The 13437-nt window shown below is 36.3% G+C and overlaps 2 protein-coding genes across 2 annotated transcripts in view; one reads left to right on the top strand and one right to left on the bottom strand.

Annotated features, from left to right (window-relative positions):
* LOC134534865 (tigger transposable element-derived protein 1-like) overlaps positions 1-6252 on the bottom strand; it is an 18594-nt gene extending 12342 nt beyond the window's left edge. Inside the window, exon 1 of the mRNA XM_063373507.1 lies at positions 761-6252. Within this exon, the coding sequence (XP_063229577.1) occupies positions 761-2173 (1413 nt within the window). The 5' untranslated portion in view covers positions 2174-6252. The remainder of the gene's footprint in view (positions 1-760) is intronic.
* Positions 3891-13437, top strand: LOC134535366 (uncharacterized). Its single transcript, XM_063374438.1, has 3 exons — positions 3891-3993; positions 10099-11198; positions 13378-13437. The coding sequence occupies exons 1-3, from the start codon at positions 3891-3893 to the stop codon at positions 13435-13437; spliced, it is 1263 nt and encodes a 420-aa protein (XP_063230508.1).

Here is a 13437-nt window from a genome sequence, read left to right as displayed (position 1 = left end):
CTTAAGAGTTGAAACACTAAACACTTGGAATGCTTGTTTCATAAACTAAGATTTGCAAAATCAATACAGTAAGTCCTCTGTTTACGTCGGGGTTACGTTCCTGAAAACCACGACGTAAATAGAAACGACGCAAAATGAGCCATGTTTCATGCCACCGGCCGGCCACGGCCCAAGGTCGGCCGGAAGCGCTGGCATACAGACGTGACAACGGGCCATTTTATCAGCAAATGACAACCGACAGCGTGGGAAACAAGTCCAACTAGTACTTCTCAGCTTTATAGAATGGTTATTTAACCAGCTGCTTTATTACCTTTATTGATTGAAATATAAAAACAGATATATAGTACATACTGTATGTAATATAAACGCATAATGCATTCAAAGTGTAAGGATACAAAGTGGTTTAGCGCAACACAGATTTTACTTTGAGTCATTCGCGGGAGAAAACAACTGTTTTCTTTTGGAGGCTGGTAAGAACAAAGTCAAAAGAAATGCATACATACAATAAAAGTACTATAAGTATGACAAACATTGAGAGCCCTTGATTTAAAATAATCACATGAAGTAATAAACACCTAAAAGAGGTTATACAATAGCGCGGCGCAATTCTTACAATTTACGTACGGGAATAATTCTAATAAAAATCAATGTAAAAAAATTTTCATGAGAAACACTACTTTAAATTTACATCGCAAACAATATAGATTATATCATTTTACGTAACATTTTAAACGAAAAAGCTCTGAATACACTTAATTACCAGCTGGTGTAGCTCTTCGTTTGTAAGCTCTTCTACATTAGCATCCAAGACTTCGTCAATGTCGTCACTTTCGAGATCGTTGAATCCAGTTCTTTTAGCGATGTCAACGATGTCCGCGTGTACGTCTACAGCAGGAGAGGCATCTTCAAATCCCTTAAAATTATGTAGGCAATCAGGCCACAGTTTACCCCACGTCGAGTTCAAGCACTTTTTAATGACCTCAGTCCATGCTTCTCCAATATTCTTGATAGCATGCAAAATGTTGTAGCCACGCCAGTACTCCTTGATTGTAGGCTTATCCTCACCATCTGTACCTTCAAGCAGCTGTTGGAATGTACGCCGCAAATAATAGGCCTTGAACGATGCGATGACGCCTTGGTCTAGTGGTTGCAAGATAGCTGTGGTGTTTGGAGGAAGAAAAACCACTTTCAAATTTTCATGCATTTCTACTACCTCGGGTGGGTGACTAGGTGAGTTGTCGATCAGAAGGAGAATTTTAAAGTCAAGGTTCTCCTTGGAACAGTACTCTTTCCATGCAGGGATGGCATACAAGTTAAGCCATTCCCTGAACAGGTGGCCAGTTATCCAGGCCTTATTATTTGCTCTTAAAATCACTGGCAGGTGCTCCTTTGAGTAACCTTTCAAGGCTCGTGGGTTGGCTGACTTGGTTATCAGCAGCGGTTTCATTTTACAGTCGCCAGCTGCATTTGCCGCCAACAATACTGTTACACGATCCTTTGCAGCCTTGAAACCAGGCGCAGTCCTCTCTTGTTTAGCGATGTAGGTTCTCGCCGGCATTCTTTTCCAGAAAAGTCCCGTTTCATCTGCATTGAAAACTTGTTTCGGCATGTAGCCACCTTCTTCAATGATCTTCTCAAGTTTCGGGATGAATTCCTTTGTGGCGTCAGTGTCGGAACTTGCTGCCTCGCCTGTCAGTTTTATATTATGGAAACTGTACCTGGCTTTAAATCGCTGAAACCACCCGCGGCTGGCATTAAACACTTCCTCTTTAACGGTTGTAGTACCTTCAACATTTTTCATTTCCTCATTGTACAATGATAGAGCTTTGCTTTGAATAAGCCTTAAATTTACGGAGCAATTGTGCTGGTTCTGTGTTTCGATCCATACGGCAAGCATCTTCTCCATTTTCTCCATAGCGCTATTACGTGTATAACTCGTCTTTGTAGCACTGACAGATGACATGTTCAGTAAACTACTCTTCATTTTGTCCGCGTTTGATCGAATTGTATAAACTGTGGTAGGTGGCAGACCTAACACTTTACTAATCTCAACAGCCCTCTCGCCCGAATCAAAACGTCTCAAAACTTCCATTTTCGTGGCTAATGAAACATGTGTTCTGTTCTTATTTTTTGAAATTATGTTTGAAGATAAATTTAGTCGTTTGGAAGACATCTTATGAAGAAAAAATCATAAATTGCAGTGAGCTGATACTGTAGGCCTACTACAAACGCATTTAATCACGATAAAGTTAACAACGGCACGTTTAAAACTCCGGCCAACTCAATGATATCATAGCGACTGAAGTGCCAAGGAGTTGGACGAAAAGGGGTAGGAGAAAATGCTGTGTCGTTGCGGGAAGTAGATAACACTTCTACGTGCGAGATACGTGGGTGGCCGATCGGGCGGGCTGGTAGTATTGCATCACCGCGCGGAGAGCAGGAAGCGTCCCTCATGATGTATGATAAGATAAGGCGGTGAACATGTAGCTTACGCTACATAGCATAAATTAACTACCGAAGGAAATAAAGAATTATAAACGAATTATATACGGTGTTTTGGTTAAAATAAAGATTTACGGTCATTGTAAACTACGTTATTGTGAATCGGCGACAACTTAAATTGAAACATAAGTACTCAAACATTAGCGACGTTAATCCGAAACGACGTAAATAGAGGACTTACTGTATACATTATAATTTTAAAAGGTTACAATTCTTTAAACAAAAACTTTGCAATACTGGCAAAACATAATCCTAGTTACGTAACATATAATGGTACCACACTAATTATACTGGAAATACTAATTTTTATATATATATATGTGTGTGTGTTAAAAGTTATGTTCATTGAACCGGGTCATTTTATTTGGCTTGTGATTGGGCATTTGCATCATTCATTTTTCTTTGTCTTTACTATTTGTGGGAGAGTGCGCATACTTTAAAAGCTGTTTAAATGTCTTAAAAAAAATTACGTCTTTCAACATAGCTTCTTAAAAAGTTTAAAATCTTGCAAAAAAAAAAACACAGTTAGGTACCTCTACATTGCTGTACAATGGCAAGACCATCAAATGGGTGGGTAACTAACAGGGCACTACAAATCTATTGAGGGTTGAACAAAGTTTAGGGCCATAAACACTTCCTGAAAGGATGATAGTGGGGAATGGCAAAGCATACCAAAATCACTAGGCAGGCCGTAACTTGCTCCAGGATTAGCAAGTCACAAAAATTGGCGTGTGCTCTCAACACACCCATAGGACAAGGCATGCGTAAATCTTCCAGGACGTCCTACAATGGCTCGACAAGTGTTTTCACCATCTCGCACAAATACTTCACATACCGGCACACTTGTTCGTGGAGCTTCCATTCAGCCCGACAGCTCAAAGCCAAGTCCAACTCACCACTCTCCCTCCCATCTCAGTCTGAACAGCACACTCCCCCTTCCACTCCCTTCACCTGGTGGCTACGAAGCAAACTGTCAAAAGAAACTTCGATCTCTTTAACCCCTTAACATATTAACCCGAGTATAATCGTTTTTTTACATTTGGCACGTAATTATTAACCCGAGTTTACTCGTCTGACTAACAAAAACGTGCGTCTGATTATATTTCGAGTTTTCTCGAATGAGTTACATGAGCTCTCGCTAGATGTCGCAGTAGGTATTTTCAGCCTTTGAAACAGACTTCCAGTAGTTTTGTTACCCACTAGATGTCAGGGCAGATTCGATCTATCACGGTAGCCTACTTACACGCGTTCGCCGTTTGTGTTTGAACAATTGTACATTAGATGTCTCTAATAGTACTATTATGAATTTATGATGTTCCCGCCAATGTTTATATATTTTAGCTGAGGTTTCAACATTACTGTAATGTAAATAATAGAAATTGTTCAAAATGAGTGATTCCGACAGTGAAGGAAGCGACGTGAGTGATCTTGAGAAATCGGGATCTGATAGTAGCGACAATTATAATGACATTTCAAGCTCAGAAGAATCAGGTAGTGAAGAGATATCTGACAGAATGTGATGTGAGATAAACTGTAGTTTGCCAACTATCTCTCCTCCAAGATACCCATTTACAGGTAAACCAGGCGTCAATGTAAATGTAAATGTTGACAATAATTTTCTTCGTTATTTTCTCTTATTTTTTGATAATGATTTGGCAGAAACGAACCAATTTGCATCACAGTACATTCAAACACATCCTCAAACAAAATGGAAACCAACAAACAAAGAGGAAATCTATGTTTTTCTTGCACTAGTTGTGGCTCAAAGCATAGTCAAAAAACCTACATATCAAATGTACTGGGCTAAGAACCCAATATTTGACACACCATTTTTTAGGAAAACCATGCCATTTCGCAGATTTGTTCAGCTGAAACAGTTTCTTCATTTTGTGGATAATGAGTCATATGATGCAGCCACCCATCCAAACCCTAAACTGAATAAAATATGGCCTATATATATTCATTTGTAAAATAAATTTTCTGAACTTTACACTCCAGAAAAAGATGTCACAGTAGATGAAAGCCTTATGTTATATAAAGGGTGTCTAGGTTGGAAACAGTACTTACCTCTCAAAAGGGCGCGGTTCGGAATAAAGTCATTCATGTTATGTGAATCGTCAAGTGGATATGTATATTCCTTCGTAATTTACACCGGACGAGGAACCAATTTTGATGATGAATACAAAGGCTTGCCAATGTCGTCACAAGTAGTTATGTCATTAGTGAAACCTCTTCTTGGGAAAGGTTATTGTGTCATTACTGACAATTTTTATACCTCACCACAGCTATCAGATATGTTGCTATCACATCGAACTGATTCTTATGGGACTGTGAAAACGACAAGAAAAGAAATGCCACCAGAATTGCGGAAACAAAAATTGCCGAAAGGCAGTGTCATGGCTTTCCAAAGAGGGAAACTATTGGCACTGAAGTGGATGGACAAAAAACCAGTCACAATGTTGTCTACAATCCACAATTCTGAAATGAAAAGTGTTACAATCTATGGACAACAGCACATAAAACCAAAAGTTGTGTTAGATTACAACAGTACAATGGGAGGTGTGGACATTGTTGACCAGCGCACAACAGACTTTGCAGTACCCAGGAAGAGGGGGGAAAAAATACTATAAGAAGATTTTTTTCCATTTAGTGGACCTAGCAATATGGAATTCATTTTTGTTATATTCAAAGTTGGGAGGGAAGCAGTCACATTTGGAGTACAGAGAGGCTGTTGTCAAAAATTTTATTGAACAGTTTCACAAGCCAACAATGTCGCCAGGACGAGGTAGGCCTGGAAAATCAACGAATCCACTGAGAATGACTGAACGTCACTTTCCAGCTACGATTCCGCCAACTGACAAAAAAAGCAATCCTACACGCCAGTGTGCAATGTGCAGCAGGGTGACAGATGCACGGGGGAAAAATATACGGCATAAAACACGGTACATGTGTGAAGACTGTGGTGTGCCACTGTGTGTAGTGCCGTGCTTCAGAGTTTATCATACAACAGCAGACATTTAAGCAGAAATTAGTTAGGCTTACAGTCAGAGTGAAATGCATTCAAGAATAACTTCACAAATGTCAATACAGACTCGTGACATTATTCAGCTACTGTATTCAAATAAACATTCTTTTATTTATTGTGCTGTGAAAAAAAACTGAATGTCTCACATAAAAACTTTGCTTTTGTAAAGAATGACATCCTTGACATTACAATGATTTTTTGTGTATTTGTGAATGTTCAGCTATTGCAATTAGTGTATACTGTACAAACCTTGTGAGGTAAATTTTTATACGAAGATCTATTCGGACTGACAACATTTACATATCATATGTACATATTTTGTTTTTCATGTTATTCAGGCAATTTTATAAAAGTAGATGTAATTTTGTAAAATAAATATGGTATGTTGCAAAAGTTATTTCATTGGTTTCTATGTAAGCTTATACTATATCTGGCTAATGTTATAAATATTTTTAGTAATCTTAGTGAATATTAGCACTGACAAGTATACACGGGTTAGTAAACCAGTGTCCATTCAAAATGACATGATGGTGTGATAAACGTGACATTTTAATGTATTTTGTGTGGTATGTCCATTTGCATATTGAATAGGTAAAATATATTGCTGCATAAATGTGATTTTCAGATAACTACTTTTGAGAAATAATTCTAACCATGCTGAACATTACTAATGTTGTTATAATAACTTCCAATTTGTTTTAAATGTTTTTTATCCAAATATGTATCTATTTAATTATATTCCATCAATATTTATAATGTATTTACATATATTTCAACAATGACGAGTATACTCGGGTTAGTAAAACAGTGTGCATTAAAAATTACATAATTTTGTAAAAAATGTAAAAACGTATGTTTTACATGTGGTACGTTTATTTGCATATTAAAAACAATAGATTACTGCAAATTACTGCAAAAAAAAAACAAATTTAAAAAAGGGTTTTTTTAGACACATATATCTAGCCATAATATATATGTTAAGGGGTTAAACACATAATTACTGAATACTAGATTACCAGTAATTTACCAAACTCAAAGTTTTACACAAGACCTTTATAAAAACACACTAACTTAAAACTGTAATGCCATACAATTTTACTAAACCAAATTAAAATATCATATAACTTAAAATTACTAACAAATAAAATATACAAAAAATTCTAAACTTGCTTTTTAAAAAAATACATAAAATTATTATTTCATTAGTCACTGGCAGAGTGCCTTGCCCAGAAGCACATTATGTTGAACTGTAATGAGATACTTTCAATTTAATCCTGATCACCTGTCTTCCACAAAAAATACAAAATTTAACATTAATTAAATTGCATGCATAAGTCCCTCTGCAGCACTAGTAAAACCAGTGGTTCAACTGGCCACGCAAACCTTACACAGAATCAGGGTTGCTACCAATTTTCGAATATGAAATTCCCTGATTTTGCCAGGTTTTTCAATCCATATGGGAAATTTGCAAGACTCTTACATATGAATTGTAATTGTTACTTGGTAACTTGTTTTGGAAAGTTCGTAAACAGCACTTTTGTTCCAGCACATTTTTAGCACGATTATGTGATAATTTGTATAAGAGATGTCCTTTCAGAAATCTCTTAGCATTAGTAAGATTAAGTACTTTTTTTAATGAGTGGTTAACTAGTATATGCATTTATACTTCAAGCACACTAAATAAATAAACTGTCAAAAATGCACCAAAATATGAATTTTTAATATTTTTATGTGTATGCACACAATTTAACAAATACGCAATTCAGAAAAAGATTACATTTATAAAGTAGTAACACACTTCAAAGAAGTAATGGTAAAGTTGCGATTTTGCAAATTAAAAATAGCAAAGATATAAAATGTTCATAGAATGTACAATATTTCTGCAATTTCAAAATGCTGATAACTAGGGACAAGATTATACAGTGAATTGCGATAACACCGAAAAGCATGTTATAACACTGTATATAACAGAAATGCAATTTAGTACACAATACAGCGCCAAAGTTCAAGTTAAATCATGGAATTAAGTACCATTTAACTAACACTTAATTGAAATCATTAAAAAGTAATGTTTTAAAGTCAAGGACTGTCATTATTTCCGGACAAAATTTGTACTTAAGTGTATAGTTCAGAAAAATTTATTTTATTTTATTGTTTAGAATGTATCTGGTTTAGACCAAATTAACAGAAATTATTATGCAGCATATAAATTTTACAACTATTTAGGTTGAGTTAAATATTACAAAAAATGTTTTATAAAAATAAAAACAATAAGCTATACACACGACCCCATACAACATTAAAAATAAAAACTATTACTAAATAGTTTAAAAAAATCATCATACTCAACACTAAGACTGTTGCTGTGTAATTGAAGAGATTCCATCTTCTAATAGTTGGGCTTCCTTCTCAGCCTCTTCGCACCAGGGAAGTTACTTAATGTACTTCACAGCAAGATCAGTGTCAATCGATTGTAAAAATCGCAGGTCACACTCTAAGGTCTATTGTGGTTTGTTACATGCCGTCTTGTCTGTTATGTTTACAACGTGACAAGACTTAAAAATTACAGGAGAAAACAAGCATGTTTTCTTAAACAAATAGAAAAATTTATATTTTAACAGTGTGGAAAAAGTGTATTGTTTCATTAGTATGTATCCAGGACAGCCAAAAGACGTGACAGAAATTATCTGCACTTTCATAAAATGCAAGTATGAATCGCTTGTGTTAAATTTTAAAAATTTGCATTTCAAAGAATGAAAAAAAAAAAACATGGCACACTAGTAAAAAAATTTTTAATTTCTCTAAAATACTTTGACATCGTATACAATAGGTACCGACTAACATTTGGTCACTGAAAACAATCGTGGATATCAGAAACTGGTAAAATCCTGTTTGTAGTTTGTCCCTGTAACTTGATTCTAATAAAACCAAAGAAAGAAAAAAATTACAAATTCTTGCAAAACTAAAAAAAAATTGAGTTCATTGAGAGTCTGAATATTTAAGCATGTTGTTTGCATTGAGCATTCCAATTCGTATCAAAATGAAAATTGGTTTTTTAATGTACGTTTATGCGTGACATGAGTTCAAGTGGTCAAATAATCAGGCCAAAGTACAAAACCTATATATATATATATATACATCGCAAAGCCTAAAGTATACTAAAAAAGTTCATTTCATAATGGTTTGTCAGATAGAAATCAGTTCCAAACATTTTACCTGCAATATTTATCAGTTATACCAAACACTAAAAAACACCCTTTCATATCAACCCACTGCTTCTGATTAAGAAATGATAACAAGCAATTAATATCAACTACAGGTACTGGTGATGTTCTTTAAAAGTGTATGGTTAAATGAAAAATTATTCAAAATAATAACTAGGTAATCCAATTTGTAAGAAAAAATTACCTTTGTTTTCCAAAAAACTAACAATTGTAACTTTTCAATTCTTGTAAATCTCAAAATTATTATACCACTGCAAAAACTGTGATATTATTGAGATATTTTTAACAACAAAAAGAAAGCTCAAAACCATCTTAACACCATGCATGATGTCCTAATATTAGTTGATATCTTCATTTTAGCAAAACTACTAAGACTGAAAACATGTGACTTTCAAGACCCACCAGAATTCCTGCATTAGTCCTGGATAAAATATTGCAAAGTAGGAAACACTTTTTTGATAAAATAATAAATTTAATCTAGACACTATAAAGAATATAAGCCATTATATCAACAGCTGCAAAAGGTTAAAATATGAAAAGAAAAAAAAGGTGGCTACACTATAAAGCAAATTGATCTATTTAGGGTTGAATTCATTCAAAAGAAGTACAGAAGTACGTAATCAGAAAACTCCTGCATCTCCCCAAGCAGTGGTGTCGATGACAAGCCGGCAGCAGTTCTATTTCACGACCTTGAATTGTTTCTTGGCCAGGAGGGAACCAGCCAACCATTACGTTGTGATGATCAGCAAGTCATGAATTCCGTCACCAAGAGCCATTGTACGAGAAAAGACCTCGGCCAATCCATTTTCCGGAAAGAAACAGCGTTCAATCGGAAATAACGGCAGCAGGCATTCCATCCGGCTGACAACAAAGCTCTTTTTTTTTTTTTTGAAGTCTGAAAAGGTTCTGTAAAGGAGCGGTCCAGCGCGTGTTTCGAACCGCCAAGGTTGGCGGATCTCAAGACAATTGGCCAGTCATGAAAACTGCATGAAATCTAATAGTAGAGGAAACTTCAGCAAAACGCTCAATTATGGAGACCAAGTGTCATTGACACGTCTGGTCGGCAGCCTTGGTCATTGTTTAGCTGTTATGAAGCTGTGGTTTTTTTTGTGTTGCAATGTTCTGCCATTCTCAAGCTGTATCCCCACCACTGCTCCCCGTACCGTGATGAAAGAGCAAACCACTCAAGGTCACTTGGAGGACTGTTGGGAGTGACATAAAATAAATCGCCAAGTTTTTGTACGTTCAGTTGCATGTGTCTCGTTCCAGACAAACTCTCGTTCCGACATTTACCACTGAAAATGAGTGAAGGTTTTCGGTGCCTCCCTTTAGTGCTTGTGTGTGCAGTTTTAATAACCGCAGTGTTTGGTGAAGAACTCCACACCATTCCAGAGAAACAGAAGACTACAGCTACCAAACATCTCCGCACAAGTGACTCCGTCGGGAACCACACCAGGGGGAGAGAGAAACGTAAGTTGGTGGACGTCAAAACAGAGGGAATAGACCACATGGCCGAGGCATCTCAAATTCTTGGGCCAAGTATTTCCACCGCCTATCTCGGAGACTACGGTGGCTACGGCGAACAAGGTTACGGAGGGCTCGGCGGCCAAAATTACGGACTAGAAAAAGGTGCCGGAGGATTTTACGGCAACCAGAACACCGGCATCTCCCAAGGAGAAATCGGCTTCTACGGCGCCGGGGGCAGCAAAGGAGCCAGCAATCTCGCGTCTACAAACCGCTACGGCGGCAGCAACGCTGCGAAGAAAGGCAGCGGTGCGAGTTCAGGGTACTACGGAGACGCGGCCGGCGCCAGACGGGGCCACAACGTCGGGAACGCGTACTACGGGGACCAGGCCTACAGCCGGAACGGCGCGGCCGCACAGGGCGTCGGCAGCAGGGCCGGCCACCGCAAGGGACACCACTCCACCGGGTTCCACAACACGTACCACAAGGACGAATCGGGCAAGACGTCCACGTTCTACGACGACGGCGCAGACGAAGGGGGGCACTACAGCTACGACGCCCGGGACGGCGCCTACAAGGACGCAGCGGGGAACGTCGGAGGCGGAGGCTTCCAAGACGGCGCATACCAGGGCAACCAGCAGGCCAGGCAGGGCAACTACGGCACGTCTGCCGCGTTCGACGCACAGCAGGGCAACAAAGACATCCTCTCTAATGGACAGTACCTCAACGACCAGCAGAAGTACGGTGTCGGGAGAAGTGCCAACAAGTACGGTCTCAACACCTACGAGGGGCAGGGTGGAGGGGGCGGAGCCTACTACAAGGGTGGCGGAGGCGGTTACAACTACGGCCAAAACGCAGGAGTGGGCGGGTTTCAAAACGGGCCTGCCATGGCGACCGGAGGTTACCTCGCACCGGCGACCGGTTACGGATTTTACGACCAGAAAGCTAGCACCTTACACCCTCAGCAGTTCTACCCTGCGAAGGTAAATGAATACTATTCTTTGCAAGTACCAGATGAAAAATCTGGGCTGGTAACCAAAGACTTTGGTGGAGTAGAACAAAGAATAAAAGGAGTAGCGACTTTTGTACACACACTCCCACACCAAGCAAAAATATTATCAGCAAATCAGCATAATGGTCAGCGTGTTTACTTTGATCCCGTTAGCTACTGAGAATATTTGTCATGGCAAGTTTTAACCAATTATAAGCAATTTCAAAAACTTCAGTCATACGCTTTTGTAAAGAAATATATAAGCTTAAAATTTTTTAGATTTTCTTCATGCTACTGAATAGGTATTATATTTCTTGAAAAATTTTAATACAGAATAAAACTGTGTCTATTCACTTTGAAATCTAGGTTACACCCTGAAATTATGAAAATAATTTCACTGGAAAATAATAAATTAGTAGAAAAATATTAATAAATGTTGGTATGGCTCAAGTGATGTCAATGCAATTAAAGACAGGATATGTTTGAAAACTTTATCGAAAATGCTAGTTTTAAGGACTGATTTAAATACTAACCACTGCAGTCATGGGTATGTACTAATACAAATTACCAGTTACATTTTATGAAACAGTCAGAATTACAATTTAAAAAAACTTGGTAATTTTCAAGATACATAAAAAACTAGCAAAATACATATCTACTTGCAAGAATATTGTACTAAAATTGCATACTGGTTTCAGTAATCTAATTACTACCCTCAATAGCACAAAAAAATTAGATAATATTAAATTTGAGATTATTCCTGATATCATGGTTTTTTACAATTACAGAATTGTCAAGTTATCGCCATGGTGGTCAATAATTTGCTGAAACCTGTTATCTAATTATTGGTTAACCGACTAAATTAGATTAATTTGATAGACGTCCATTCAATTGGTACACCCGTAGTAGTTAAATAAGTAGCACAGAGATCAAAATTTTCATTCTATTATGTTTTCATATTTTGTAAGGAGAGAAAAAGTTCTAAAATTGTGATGCTTGCACTATAGTGTTAAATTTATCATTTACTAATTACAAAGTTTTATGTGGAAATTTGCAGTTTCTTGGTACATAAAAATATAAACCGTAAAATAAAAATGTAATTTAATCTGGAAACACAATTTATAATAATATTGCAACTGTTTGCTGGAAAAAAAATGTTTTATTTACATCAATACTAATACTGCCTGCAGTGTTGGATTTTAAACTGTCTAAAAGTAAAAATCACTAAGATGTTTGTGAAAATTACTAGGCAATTTTTAGCTGTCCCACTTATTCAATACAAGAAATTTGCATTTTGTCAATATACAAACTAGAAAACTACATATGTACTGTTAAAAAATAATAATAATAAATTATGATAGTATAATTTTTAAAGTAAATAAAAAATCATAGAATCTAGTAAGAACTTCAATGAAACACAAATAACTAAGTATCTTTACTGTTTGTTTTGAAAAATTACTTTGAATTGGTTTTATTTATGTAGCCTTGCACAATATGCACTTTCAACTTAGAAAAAAATATCCTACAAATTAAAATATTTCTGAATAGTCACTTTTTATTTATATGTTTAATGACTTTAATGTATGTGTGTGTGTGTGTGTGTATATATATAAAATTTCTTGTAATACAAGAGAAAATAAATCCACATTAAGAGCGTGCTTACTATTATTTTCAAGAAAACTGCATCCTTTATAATTAATTATCTTTTATTTAATCCACTAACTAAATAAACCAGTTCTAAAACACAAACATTTTCTTGTTTAGTTTAATTTTTGTATATCATAAAAGGCCATACATGGAAAACAAATGTTACTTAAAACTAATTTAAGGCACAAGGTTTTCAGTTTTCTAAGTTACTAAACCAATACGTAAATAAGTATAGTTAAAATATGTTTAATTTTCTTTTAATTTTAACAATTTGTCAAAAATATCTTATCAAGAACTTCACTATGAGAAGTTTAGTCAATATTGATATGTCCACTACATTGATAAATTAATATGGATAAGAATTAAGTTACAATAAAACTGCAAATATAGGTAAAAATTCTGGTGTTCATTCTCCAAAGCAACAATTTCAATAGAACTTCCAAATGCTGTTACAAGGCTCTGTTGTATTCAGTTAAATGGCTAACTGGCACTTTGGCAAATGTTGAGAAAAAGTACTTTTTCAGGCTAAAATAAAGGAGAAGGTTACGCCTTCTAATATAATTGAATTGGCTGCAGCAAATTGA

Source organism: Bacillus rossius, chromosome 8 (genome assembly GCF_032445375.1).
Source record: "Bacillus rossius redtenbacheri isolate Brsri chromosome 8, Brsri_v3, whole genome shotgun sequence".
Lineage (NCBI taxonomy): Eukaryota > Metazoa > Arthropoda > Insecta > Phasmatodea > Bacillidae > Bacillus > Bacillus rossius.
This window is presented reverse-complemented; position numbering and strand designations above follow the sequence as displayed.